The sequence below is a fragment of the Camelus ferus genome, chromosome 12 (genome assembly GCF_009834535.1).
Source record: "Camelus ferus isolate YT-003-E chromosome 12, BCGSAC_Cfer_1.0, whole genome shotgun sequence".
Classification (NCBI taxonomy): domain Eukaryota; kingdom Metazoa; phylum Chordata; class Mammalia; order Artiodactyla; family Camelidae; genus Camelus; species Camelus ferus.
The window spans coordinates 35,546,350-35,561,129 of record NC_045707.1 but is presented as its reverse complement, the minus strand read 5'-3'; the positions used below and the strand labels follow the sequence as shown (position 1 = coordinate 35,561,129).

Genomic DNA, 14,780 nt, shown 5'->3' with positions numbered 1-14,780 from the left:
AACAAAGGATTTAGAACATTACATAAACTTAGTTGATAAAGAAGCAGCAGGGCTAGAGAGGACTGATTTCATTTTTCAAAGTTTTACTGTGGGTAAAATGCTATCAAACAGCATTGCATGCTACAGAGAAATTGTTTATGAAAGGAAGAGTCAATCAATGTGGCAAACATCACTGTTGTCTGATTTCAAGAAACTGCCATAGCCAGCCCAACCTTCAGCAATCATCACCCAGACCAGTCAGCAGCCATCAACACTGTGGCAACACTCTCCACCAGCAAAAAGATGATGACTCTCTGAAGGCTCAGAGGATGATTAGCATTTTTTAGCAATAAAGTGCTTTTAAATTAAGGTATGTAGATTGTGTTTTTTAGACATAATGCTACTGCATGCTTAACAGATTACAGTATAGTGTAAATGTAACTTTTATATGCACTGGGAAACTAAAAAAGTTCGTGACTCGCTTTATTGCAATATTTAGCTTTACTGCAATGGTCTGGACCTGAACCTGCAGTATTTTCATCGAAGTATGCCTGTAGTTGCTGCACAGACATCCATAGACCTAGTACTAATTAGAGGATAGTCTTTCCAAAACTATCCTACCATCTCCTTAGATTAGCAGCCAATTCTCCACCAAGAAGTATATGAAGAGACAGATATAAATTATGATGCATCTAGAGAATGAATTACTGCTAGCTCACAGCACAAGACAAGTAGAGGGGAACACTGTCTTGCTCTTGGCCATCAAGGATGCTGCACTGCCAGGCTACAGAAGGCTATTTGTGGCCTTCTCTGCCCTTGTCTTTGTAACAGCAATCCTTTACACTCTAATCTTTCTCCTTCCCATCCCACTTGAGCTGGGCTTTCTTATTTTTCTTTCTCTATGCTTAACCCTTATGAAAATAAATAGATTCACACTCATGGTTTCAGTTGCCTCTCGTATGTCAAAGACTTCAAGGTCTAACTTAAAATCCACCTTTTCCCAGAAGATACTCTTTAAGATACTTCACTTAAACTTTGTTTACCAAAAAGTTTTCACTCACACGCTGAAACCCAAAATTCCTTGCTGGCTTCTGTATTTTATCATCACTGGTGTTCAATCCCTCTGGTTCTGCTAATATAATCTGGTATTCCACTCTTTCCTTCAGCCCTTGTATCTAAGCCATTAACCAATTCTCCAGTTATTCCTTTTTAAAACTTCTTGGGATCTCCTCACTGCAGATCCAATCCTAATAACTTCATGCTTACAGACTCAAGCAGCTATTATGAACTGGCTGGGTTAATCCTAGCTCTACCATTGTATCTCCTAAGCTATCTTTCACACAGATGTCAAAATCTTTTGCTTTAGTCATATTACTCCCATTCAGAACAATACAGTGGTTTGCTGGTAACAATCCACTCTACACTGTACCCATCTGATCTTGCTACATTTCCAGTATGAAAAGACTTTTTTTTTCCCCTGCCAGTCATGTAGTTTTCCATCACTGTCTGATTTGCTCAGAGAATCTAACACTGACCTAAGTAGAACTAATAGCTAGAAATATAAATCAAACAGTCTATACATTTTAAAGCAAAATACAATTTTTACTGTTAGCCACATGGAATTAGCAAGGATAATGGAGCATGAACTCTCTGTGGTTAGATATGAGATATTAGATTTTTGCTCATTTGATACTTTCTGCCTGGACCTTTCCCACCACCACCAGCTAGATTAGCATCTTGCCAACAGGGACTGGGTTTATTCTATCATTTACTGCTCCCTTCTCCTCCAAGCCCAGCACACTGCACACTCAAAAGTCTGAAAGTAAGTTTCCTATTCTGAACTCAGTGTTCCCAGGGGACATAAACTACCACACTATAAATAGAAATTTGACTGGGTAATAATGGCAGATGACAAAAACATTAAAGGCTTTGATCTCTGACTATTTAAAACCTGCTGTAACCTTTTGATTTAAGTGAATATATTATTCATATAAGAATCCTGTTTTCAGGAAAATCCAGTTTTCAGAGAAAAAACCCTGCATTTTGACCCAAATGCTAAATATGGATAATTATCTGATTTAAGTCACTCTATAAGGAAAATCAGGTTAAACTAGGTTCGTAATATAACAAAATAGTAAAAATTCTCTCTGCACTATTTCAGACAAGTCGGGATAAATTAATGCCTACAAATGAAAAAAATCTTCATACATATTAAAAAATGATACCATGCTTTTCTAAAATCATTAAATTGCCTCAAATGGAAATCTCTTAGAAAGTTTAACAGATTGTTACCAACTGAGCTTTGTTCATTTGCTGACTGTTCCTCCCTAGTAGAATGCAAGCTCCTTGTGGGCAGAAGATCCCTGCTGTATCCATGCTGGCATAGTGAACAGTGCTCAGAACATGGAAAATATGCAGTACCGAATGCGTTTGTTGATTCTTAGATGGAACAATCAGTTGGATATCCCTAATTTTGTATAAAACTTAATTTTTAAGGTCAGAAATCTACAGGCCACACAAAGGATGTTCTAAGGGAGCAAGTTCAAAGTATGTGCAACATGTAGAACACTTTTGCAGCATTTAGAAAACGGATGTATTTAGCAATAAGTATTTTATTTCTACCATTCAAAGATGAACTGATGTCAAGCCTACAAACTTAGTGCTACATTAATAGATTTAGTAGCCAGTTTTGACAAGTATCAGCAATATCACAAGGACTCACGCATTCTTCTCTCAATGGTCAGTTAAGAGAACATAAGTCTAGTTCTATTTTCAGTCTATTCCACTTCTCTCATGCTTTCATAAAATGCCAGATGTACTGATGCACTGCAAAAGATTTAAAAAAATTTGAGTCTTATAAATCACAATTTGTCAAGGCTCACTGACAATTTGAGAAATAAGCCTACAAACACTATGATTTCTAAGATAAGGTCATAAGGGTATTAATTATAAAATACTATAACTCTACATTTCCAAGATAAAGAGGAGACAGAATAATAGATGGGGACTAAATTCAATGAAGACACAGACTGAAGTAAACTAAAAGAAGAAATGTTGCAGTTACGAGTTTTGATTCTAAATTTGCTGCCCTATATCTAAAGATGATTAAAATTTAAAGCAAAGTAAAACTTACTTTCATAAATGGAGATTTTAAAGCTTTCTACTCAAGATGTCCACATGTGGTAAAGATCATGTATTTAAGAAAAAAAGCTAAATCCCAAAGTCAAAACAGGGTTTTCACACTTTTTAGAAAAATTAAGTAAAACACCAATCTGGTATTCTCCAAAAATTCACGCTTCTCCAAGGATCCTTGGGGACGTGAAAAGGAACTCATGAGCTTTCTGAATTATTTCAGTATTTTTTCCACTTAGGCCACCAGAAAACTCAATCTCCGTATGATTTGCATTTCTAAGCTGCTGTTATTATTCTGTATGGGAGACAATGGTGCTTTTTGCCAAATCACAGCCTCATTTCTATTGGCAAAATACAAAATAAAAGAACAAAAATACTGACCTAGAGGATGACACTGGCCATGTACTTCACTCTCCTTAACTCCTACAAAGTAGGTGCTACTATCATTCCCGTTTTACAGACAAAGCAACCAAGGAACCTAACCAGGGTCACATGTTAGGAGGTGGCAGAGCTGGGATTTGAAATCCAGGAAATCTGGCTCTAGAGCCCATATTCTTATTCACTATACCAAATTGGCCATTTTATAGCCCTAACACTGATCTGTAATTAATGTGTTTCCCACTAGGATCAGTAGTTCTCAACTGGGGTGATTCTGTCCTCCCTGAATCTAACTGGAGGACACTAGGCAATGTTTAAGAGACAATTTTGATTGTCTCAACTTGGGAGTGGGGGTGGTAACACTGATGTCTGGTGGGTAGAGTCCAGGAATGCTGATAAAAATCCTACAGTGCACAGGAAAGCCCCCCACAACTCACTGTCTAGCATACAATATCTATAGGGCTGAGACTACGAAATTCTAAGGTAAAGTACAAATTCTAGGATGGCAGGGTCTGAATCTGATCTCGGTTGCTGTTCTATCCTCAGATCTAGAAAAAACACTTGACAAGAGATTACTTAAATTTCTCTGTTGAATATTTATGTTTTTAAGATTCCAGAAGTCAGCCTGGCACGGAGCTGGTAAGCAACAAACATTTATTAAAGGTAACTGAATTAATGGTGGTGCCCTTAAAGAGGGCCAATGAATGTACCAGGACATAATAAACTGAAGTGATTTTAGTGCTCCACAATTCCAGAGAAACATTTTTTTCATTAGATACATGGAACCTTTAAATACTCAGAACTCTGTGAATTAAATATGTAAGGAATAAGACTTTTTTCTTCTTAAAATGAAGGCCTTTAAATGTCCCATTCAAATACCAAGTACTTAGGGGATTACCAGACACCTCAAAATCAGATGGTATCACTAATTAATTGCTGATATGCTCCAGTGGCTGGCAAATACTTTGAGAGTCTGAGTTAAGCTTTGTTTTACAAATTTCAAAAAAGAACTAAATTAGAGCATACATAAAACAAGGATAGACCCATTTTATAAAAAGATAGTAGTACTTGAGTCCACGTCATTTAAAGATTTTTATAACCATAATACTCTAAATATAACTGTACCCTATAATTTAAAAAAACCCTAAGTGTAACATCTGCCAAAGTATTTTCAATTCTTTCTCCTATACCTCAAGGAGCTACTGAACATTACCCAGAATGCATATGTTCATAAATAGTATTGCTAGATTTACAAAAAATTCTTTCAAAGGAAAAATTCAAAAGATGGTTATGTGGATATTCAAACAATACTAGGAAAAATATCTGACATTTTTTACTCATTATTTCTGTAATTAATGAATCAGTCTAGCTTGCCCAAATGTTAAGTTATGAAACCATGCTATGCAAAATGCACCTCTATTACATTTAAAAAGAAGTTAAACCCATATTTATTTACTAGCACTGTTAAACATTACACAGAACACATTCAAGTGGCAAGTAATTATAATGCAAGCCCTTGCATGGCAATCCAAATTTATTGAACTACTGATGCTAAGTTATACAAAATTGCACCACTTTAATTAAGGCTTTTAGTTTACATTTGGCCACCTCAAAGTAGTTGTAACATTAGGTTGGTCAATTTAAATACTGTGGCTCCCTGTTGGATAGACACACAATCTTTACACCCAAACGTTAATGCATACAAAGCAACAAGGCATTGTTAAATAAAACAGCAATAGTTACTGCAACTTAGGCCTTGTGACCAATTACACATGATTAAAATTACTTCCCACATTCACATCCACAGTACTCGTCCACCATTTAACATCTCAACCAAAACGTTACACATGTGAAACAATCACTAACAGGCAAAAATACTAAACCTGTATATTTGGTATTGCAAATACACTTATGCATGAGCAAGCAAGGGATTCACAGTGAGAATCTACAGCTGCAGAAGCCTGAAAATGATTTACAAAAATTGTTAAATCATTAAAAAATTGTTTGAAAATATACACTTCTTGTTGTAGACCCCCACTGTACACACAACTATAAACATTGTTCCCTATGTAAACAAAAAAGGAAACACATAATAAGAGATCTGAAAAGTCTGGACATTTCCTTCCCAACAGATATTAAAGGCAACGTCTTTAATCTAAGACATTATACTGAAAGGACTATCATATTTAAAGACAAAATCACTGTCTCCACAGGTTTTTTAAAAATTAAAAAAACTATATAGCTGTGTTAATCAAAGCGCTTATTTGTACAATACAATGATAATGACCTTGAATTTCTTAAAAAAAATTACAATAAGCTACAAGTATCAAAGAAGCAAAGTTATCTGGAGTAGTCTATATAGGAGCTCTTTGGACTTTCTTTTATTATGCTAAAATAGTGGTGCTTTTAGGATTTACATTATTGTACTCTCCAATACAAAGTATGGGGTGTGTTAAAGTATACAGTACACCATTTTCATACATGTACAACATTGGTGGATGAAAAATGTCTCTTAGCAGTAATACTGGATTGTAGCCTCTGGTTTTACCAGCAGCATACTCTAGGACTATTATATAAGTAAAAATCTCTTTTGTGATACTGGAAAGTGATTAGAATGTGCAAACTGATAAAGTAGCTTTCATCCGCCTCTTAAAGGGTACCACCACAGAAAGTCCATTTAAGATGTTGGTAGGTTTAACAAAGTTGGAATGCTGGCACTGTTGAATTGGGCAACAGTTCTTCAGACCTGCCAAAAGGAAAAAATTAAAGTAATTGAAAACATAGGTTGTAAACAGCACAATAAAGATTCAAAGGACATATTAAGACAAACAGTGCTAAAGTGTCAGAAATAAATATAATACACGTTCTTGTACTTGTCATTACACTAATATCAATGTACCATAATTCACAGCAAAGCATGAGTAGACATTTTCATCTTTTTTGGAATGATTTCATTTATTCTGCTGAGTTTTTGAAAGTCAGTCATGAAAGTTTTAGGTACAAAAAGGGAACGTACCTTAGTGCAAATTTCTGTGTACTGCCTTCCAAAGTTTAAAAGCGGAAAACCCCAACAAAAAAAAAGAACCCTCCAAACACCACATTATAACTTTATTATCAGGTCAACTTTATTAGAATTAGGATTGTAAGACAGAAAGCAATATTAACAAAATGGGTGATCCTGTTAAGTGTTTACAATTCTAGGATTACATCACAAGTACAGAATGCACAACTAACCAGGCTTTCTAGTATCAGAAAATCAAGACTTTTCTTCCCTAGTCTTCAAATAGAGTGGCTAAAAACTTGGTTCAGTGAAGCTGGCAAAATGGAATTTATTTCACGATGACTCTTTACAGTTGACAGCTATGTAATTTCTAAATTTAAACAGATTCTATCAACTTTAAGATGGATGTCGAAAGAGACTTATTACAGTAAAATCTTACCTAATTAAACTTAAAAAAATTGAGAGTGATGTAAAAGAAAGTAAAATCAGAACTCATTGCCTGTCAACTATTTATTTACTATGGATGATTTTCTGCATACATGCCTGGGCCAAAAACAAAAACAAAATACATTTCCTTTCTAAAATTGGTTTTCTGAGAATGAGGCTTGTTGTAAGCTCCAGAAAGGTTGTTGATATAGATGTGGTTGCTGAAATAATTTCCGCAAATGTTTTGAACTTTAAGTCCTCGTTTAGAGTCTCAATGAGCGTGCTAAGTTTTCTAAATCCAAGCAGACTGAATGTAGCAACGTGGAAAGGACAAATGGGAGTGTGTGAGCTCAAGCACATGTGCATTTAAGAATGGGCACGTGGTTGGAAATGAGAGGATATAAAAAATGAGAGGTTGTATCTCTAAATAGAAAGCCTTAAATGGAAAGTAGGGACAAAAACTTTAGAAAGATACAGAATCAGAGTGCTACGGTGGTATAGGGCCATTTAACACAGGAATGAGAACCACAAACATCACAAGTTCTCAAGGGTAAGAGTATAGTAAAATATGGTTTAATGATAACCGGCAAACAGCAGCAGCTAATAAATGAGGGTTTACCATGTGCCCAAACACTGAACTAACTGCTTGACAAGTATTAACTCATTTAATATGAGTATTTTCAAAAGCTATGTTACAGTGTTGTATGTTCAGTTTTCCTTTGCTGTCTCACCTCTGGGTTGTATCTGTGGTTCTTTCTGCCAGGGAACTCCTTATCCCCTAACACAATTTCTACTTACCCACCAGACCTCAACTTAGGTGTCTCTTAATCTGATAAGACTTTCCCCAGATCCACAGTTCACATCTGACTGGTTTGGTACCCCAGTTAAGTGCTCCACTAGTACCCATAACAGCACAGTGACTAATTATGGACTTGGGAGCCAGTCCAGAGTTCAAATTCTGAGCCATGCACTCAGATCATTAGATTCAATTCTGGCTCTGCTATTTACTAACTGCAGGGCTTGAACAGGTAACAATGTTTTTGTGCCTCAATTCACTCATCTGAAATATGGGAATTATAGTCAATTCTGCCTCATAGGATTGCTGTGAGAATTCAGTTAATATATAGGCAGTAGTTCAGAGCACCTGGCATATGACAGGCCAGGAGTTCTTATTATCAGTACTATATTTAATTTATTCTATAATAGTATTTATCGTATCTTGCAATTGTTTGTTTAACTCTTCCTCTAGACCTTACTTAGCTTTAAGGCAACAAAGAAGAAAGCAGAGAAGACTGGTTCTGGTCATCACTGTACCGTCAGCACAAACCAGTGACCCACTGAGGCATGAATATATATTGGATAAACTCAACCTGAATGTTCACTTATGTGGAATACCTTACTTCTGCTGATGATGTACAAATGAAACTATTTTAATTACTAGAATATCATACTAATTCATGGATATGTGAAAAAGGAAGTATCCATTTCTTTTTTAGAACAGAAAACTCTATACTTGCTGTCTCGACAGAGTACTCTTAATGAAGTTGAGGTTGAAAGAGGAATAAAATGAACAAATAATCAAAAACAGAGGAAAAGATTAATTAACATACCTGGCTCAGAGCTACAACGCATTTAGTATATTAAAGCAGCTGACATGACGACTTTTTGCGGGCCTTCCCAGGCACTGGAGTTTTTCTGTTAATTTGCCGCACTAGGTCATAAAAGATCTGCAAACATATTAACTTTTTTTACATTACAGGAAAATACATTCCCAAAAACTAAAAATGAAAGAGTAAAATTAAAAAACTGAAATTCCAATGGATATAATGAACCTCAGAGAGCAAATACTCTGTTCAGTTAAAGAGTGAGAGTAAAACCAGGTAATCTTGTAATCACCAACTTCTTTTCTGTTTCTTTTTTTGGGGGAGGGGGCTAAAATTGTTCTCTTTAAAATAAATACTGAGTTGAAAGAGCTTCAGAGATCGTAGTTCAGTAAGGATATTTACCATCATCCAAAGAGAACAATCCTTTACTCTTCTTCACCTCTATGTATCTTTATTCTACAGCATGACTTTAAGCCCCTTCAAGGCAAGACCCATTCATACTTTTTTGAATTTATCTTCACCTTTTATATAACATCCTTCACATACCTGAAGACTAAATCTGTCTTCTCCATCTCTATCATTTTCTATCCAGCCCTCCTTTACTTTACAGTAAATTCCACTGTACCAGCATTTAATAGAGACTCATAGCATCATCGCTTATTATTTAATGTAAGACTTTTGCCTATTTGATCAACAAAGCATCCTGAGTACAAATTAACTTGGAGTTGTGTTAACACACACATTATTTTCCATTACTTTTGAATGAATTCCAAATCAAGTGTTACATTTTACCATACCTCATTAACATTTATTTTTGATTTCGCAGAGGATTCTAAGAATGCACAGTTGTTCCACTGTCTTGCTAGATTTTGACCTTGTTCCTTTCCTACCACTCTTTCATCTTCCAAGTCACACTTATTACCAACCAGAATCATTGGAACCTAAAAGGGTAAAAGTAAGTAAGTAAATAAATATGCTATGTAAATTCAAATCAAAATTCTAAGAGTCAACTCGAAGGATTACTTTTTATATTATGCCAGAGAAAAATACTAAATTAATAATGTATGATAAAATTTACAGTTAAATATGAAAGCCTTAAAATGTTAATTTAAGAATCTTTCATGTGAAATTTTTAAAAATAAAACACAAAAAAGAAAGTATAAAAGTGTATGCCATAAAAGCCAATATATTCCAAATTTTATAAAATGTTTCTCCAAGGGATTTAAATCAATTTCAAATTTTCTGGTTTCTTAACATGTATTTACCAAGTACTTATTCTCAATTTCGTAACACAAAAAGGAGAGAGAAATTTGTAAAGCCTCCAAAGTAGAATTTTTAGTTTCTCATATATTCTATGTAAAAAAGCCAGAAAGCAAAATCGTCTTAATTTACTAAAAATCTAGACCATATTAGTCATGTGTTTGGATATGTGTGATGTTTGTAGTTTTAAAAGGACAGTATAGGGAAAAATAATACTTATTCTGCAAAACTTCTATTAATCATTTAGAGACTGAATTTCTAAAAAATTTTTGGAAAAAATCTAAACTAGAAAATTACAAATTTTGGATTTTTAAGGAACAGACATATAGTATTATATTAATAAATACTTGTTTAATGCAATGGATAGAAAACTACATCATCTACCAGAGACACTGTTAAACAACTTTACTGAGGTTGCTGTAGGGTCCCCCAAAGTTCTGCCTCAGAAGTTTAGGAAATGGCGGCATTTCCCAGCATAGTATGTACCCACAAGCTCTCAAAATATTTGCTATAATTAAACTATACATAGTTTCTTAAAAGTTCTTAAAAGTGTGGTGCCCACACCAGCAGCACCAACACCATCTGGAAATTTGTTAGAAATGCAAATTCTTGAGCCCTATCCCAGATCTGCTAAATCAGAAACTCTGGGAGCGGGGCCTGGCAATCTGTTTTAACCAGCTTTGCAGGTGATTCTGATGCAAGCTCAATTTATATATAAATGTGATGAGGATTTAAAATAATCCTTTTGAAGTTTCCAATAGGGATTAAACTCCATTATGGTATACTGTGAAGGGGCATTACAGTATACTTCAATTTACTTTAGAATCTAGCCTTTTAAAATGATTATTATTGTACTCCTTCTCTGTCATAGTTGCTTGAGATGTGTTCATGTTGTTCTGATTTTTGTTAAAAAGGCTCTTAAACCTACCAGAAATATGACCAGAACATCAACTGCTCTATTAGTAATACCTGCCACCAACAACTCTCCTTCCTCTCAACCAAATGCATAATTTAAAAATAGAAAGGGTATAAAATTTATTTTACACAGGGAGAGAAGGTTATTTCTCACTTTTTACATTATATATAATGTTATGGGTATGTTTTTGCCTTTCAAGGGAAAAGCTTTTGAAAAACAAACAAAAGACCCCAAAATACATGAACTTTGAATTGGATTTAAGTTCAAACTTTTAAATTGGGTATCACTACAATAAGACGTTGAAATAAAATATATTTATTATGAAGCCAGCTTACATCATCAGTGTCTTTAACTCGAAGAATCTGTTCTCTGAGATCTTGTAAATCATTAAATGTGGACTGTGCTGTGATGGAATAAACTAATGCAAAGCCTTGTCCATTTTTCATGTACAAATCCCTCATTGCTGTAAATTGTTCCTACAATAGGAAGAAAGAATCATTTAAAAACAGTAAGATTTTTTGACAGTTTGACAATTTTCAAAGTCTATAATTAGAGCTCAAAGAAGAATGCAGTAGCATTATGTAAAATTTCTTAAAATTACAGTTCATGGCTATTTGAAAAATTGGTATTTCAATGTCTTTTATTTAAAAATAATACACCAAAGCAGATTTATGTGCAATAAATATACTCTATATAAGTAAAAATGTACTATTTTTGTGAGTACTAATGAGACAAAAATGTCCTGTCTCCAAAAGCTACTTATACACAGCTTTTTAATATATCACAATATGTAAGGTACCCAAATTGAATCACCAAGTTACTCATAGCTAGCTCACAATGCTCTAGTTCTGTGGGGTCCACCAGTATGCTTACCTATATTTTGCCATTTTCCCACACTTTCCCTCCTTCACTAGATTGTGAGCCTTTGAGTGTAAGAACACAGTCCATGGCACGTATCGGGTACTCAAACATTAGTTGAATGAATACCACATATCCAGAATAAATCTTCCCTTCACCTTTAGATACAAACAAATCTAGTTGGTCTGTAAATGCACTGAAGGACGAAAGATACCATTCAAAATACTTCACACAGCCTATGAGGAATAAATGTACACTCAAGTATTTTCCACATTATTTAATATATTTCAATATATTTTAACTTTTTAAAAAAAGTACTAGTGAGACCATGAAAATTTTCATCCAAATTTTCTACTTATTTCTTCAATAAATGACCCACTCCAACTGCAAAGCGCACACACAAAGTAGAACTCAAAAAGATAAAAAAAATACAAACAGCTTTAAGACTTAATGCAAGCAGTACTTTTAAATAAGCTTAACTAATATTTGTCTACAGAATACTAGCATTTCATAAGGTCAACACTGCACAAGTTGAGCATATACTCTGGTACTTTGTTTACATACCGTTCCTGCAGTATCCAAGATTTCAAGCATACACTGTTGTGCATCTACTTCAACTTGCTGGGGGGAAAATTAAAATACAGCTTCATTTTTTAATGTATACAAGACTAATATACAAACAAAAGCTAACATGATATTTAAAACAGAGATACAGATTATAACAACTTTACAACTAATCTCAAGTAATACCTAAACAAAACAGGAGGAAAAAATGGCTAGATAACCAAAGTCCACTGACGTCCAAACTGCATGAGATGCAAAAACCATGTTTTCTCAATTCAACACAAGGATATCTACAAGATGCAAATTCAGTATGAATCACTCAGCACTTAATTCTGGACAGGAAATGATTTCAAAATAGCTTAAAGAAAAAATTTTTTTAAACCAGTAATAGTTCCAATGATATCAGAAGTTATTCTATCTCAACCCTGCCATACTTTAGGTACTCCTTCATTTCTCTAGATAACCACATCCTCTTCACCATACTGGAACAAAATTTCTGGTTTGCAAGGGAGCAGAGAACAATTATCAGATAAATTATATACCCTGTTATCTTTTTCATCTAACATTTCCTAGGAAGAAAAGTTATAGATGTGGAAAGAAGAGTAATATTGCCTCACAGCTGGGGTGCAGGAAGGGGTTTCCCTTTTTTTTTTTCCTTCGGTAGACTGTGGACTCAGAGGGAGAAACGGAAACACAATGTCTGCACAGCAGCAAAGGTCAGGTTGGCTGCTATATTAATATGGGGAGATAACTCTGTCTCTACCAAATTAAAAATGTCTGCAGACATTAAATTTTATTGTCACAAGTTGTGTAAGTGAACACAGAAATAAGCCTTTCTACTATTATGAGCAGTGGAACTTTATCAAGGAGTTGTAAGTAGGAAGGTTAGGGAGATTTCTGTACTTACATCTTAATGTTAAAAAGAAGGGAGCCTGAGAGTAGTCAGTCTTTGAGGGGGCAGGAAGGGGAGAGAAACATGAGTTACCACTTGAAATGGATGGCCTAACTTTAAAGTTTGTGTGTCAAATTACAATTTTGGGGTCAGTGTAAACTTAAAATTCTTTGAGAGAGAAATAAGAAAGAGCAAGAGTGACTGTTTAAGATCCTCATAAGATGGTAAATATGCAAGTATCAGGAAATAATCAAGTGTGATCTTTCCCCACTAATTTTATAAATTAACTCTACTTCTTCATCCTACTTTGTAAACAACATTCAATAATTACTAAGCTAAAAGCAAGAATTTCTATTCATAGTTAACTCAAAAGCAAAAGGCCTTCTAAAGTAACATATACCTTTCTATAAGAATCTTCTATCGTAGGATCGTATTTTTCAACAAAAATTCCTTGAACAAATTGTACAGTCTGCAAAAAATTAACATACCATTATAATTCTGAAAAAGAACAAATTCAAATCTGTACATTTTAAACTATTGATTTCATATAAGTAGTTACATCATTTATTAAAAAAAAAAAACCCACAACTGCATTTGAACATATACATGTTGTGGGAAAATTACCTTAGAAAGCTTTTTTAAAAAAATTAATAATCACCATGCTCCTTATTTGGTAAGTCTAGATTTAGAGAGCATATATTTAAAAAATTTTAAATAGCTCCTGTTTCAGTCTTAAGGGTTTAAATTTGAATTTTAGTTAGAAAGTGACTAATTATTTTGTGTACACCCATATGTGCACACTGAAGACACCTCCCCATCACTTTGGATATATTTACAAATGAAAAAGCAGCTCATCCCTCTTGTACACACTTCTCAGTTTGACCCAAGCATGTCAAATTCTGTGCTAGGTGTTCATTCTAAGTGGCAAAGTATGATGGTCAATCTGTCTTATTGTGGGGCTTTGCTAAACTCTGAAATATCCATCAAGTTCTTTCCCCAAGTTTTTCCCCCTTTCCCACCCACCACCCTCAAGTTGTGTCTTCTTTCTTGCCATACTGTTCCTAGATACAGAAAACAGTGGGATAGTCAAAAGTAGTATTTGAAAACACTTCAAAAATAAGCTTTATTTAATTTCTGTAACATAAAACTTATAAGCCAACTCACAATGAGAAAAACCAAAATGTATTCCTATCTGGCTCTGAAATGGGGACCTTCAACACATTTACATGCTCTCACTCTAGTCCAAACTGTACTGTGACATATCTCATACTGGTCTGCAACCACTGTTCCAAAGAGAATATGATCTATTTACCCAGAAACAATTATAAGTTGACTAAAATTACAAGAAAAATATGCTGTTTTTAAAATTATGAGATTTCACCTTAACAGATAAAGACAAATATGCAAAACCAAAAAATCAACAGAAAAACAAGTCTTGGAGCGAAAACCTTAGGTACAGCGAGAATGTCTTACCAGAGCAGATTTTCCAACGCCTCCCGAGCCAAGAACGACTAGCTTATACTCACGCATGGTGTAATCTTGTAAAAGCTAGTACCTTATTAAAGGAAAAAAAAAGGAATTCTTAAGTAATATCTTTGTATTACTTTGTATCTATGTGCTTCTTATACAAATAACACATTCACGCAGATAGATTTATTTAAAATGACTACCATATCATACTACTATGGAGCATTCTGTAAACAGCCTTACTAAAGGATGCTATTGGAAGTGCTCTTTGTAACAGTCAGAGGAAGAAAGAAACTGCAGAAT

At 34.4% G+C, this 14,780-nt stretch overlaps 1 protein-coding gene across 2 annotated transcripts in view; it reads right to left on the bottom strand.

The window, feature by feature from the left end:
- Positions 1-4,990: 4,990 nt before the first annotated feature.
- Positions 4,991-14,780, bottom strand: part of RAP1B (RAP1B, member of RAS oncogene family) — a 40,589-nt gene continuing 30,799 nt past the window's right edge. For both annotated transcript variants that reach the window (XM_032493365.1, XM_032493363.1), the window contains exons 2-8: positions 14,484-14,565; positions 13,411-13,479; positions 12,119-12,175; positions 11,032-11,172; positions 9,318-9,461; positions 8,527-8,643; positions 4,991-6,235 (exon numbers count right to left, since the gene is read on the bottom strand). In XM_032493365.1, the coding sequence (XP_032349256.1) occupies positions 8,557-8,643; positions 9,318-9,461; positions 11,032-11,172; positions 12,119-12,175; positions 13,411-13,479; positions 14,484-14,540 (555 nt within the window). In that variant the 5' untranslated portion in view covers positions 14,541-14,565 and the 3' untranslated portion in view covers positions 4,991-6,235; positions 8,527-8,556. The remainder of the gene's footprint in view (positions 6,236-8,526; positions 8,644-9,317; positions 9,462-11,031; positions 11,173-12,118; positions 12,176-13,410; positions 13,480-14,483; positions 14,566-14,780) is intronic.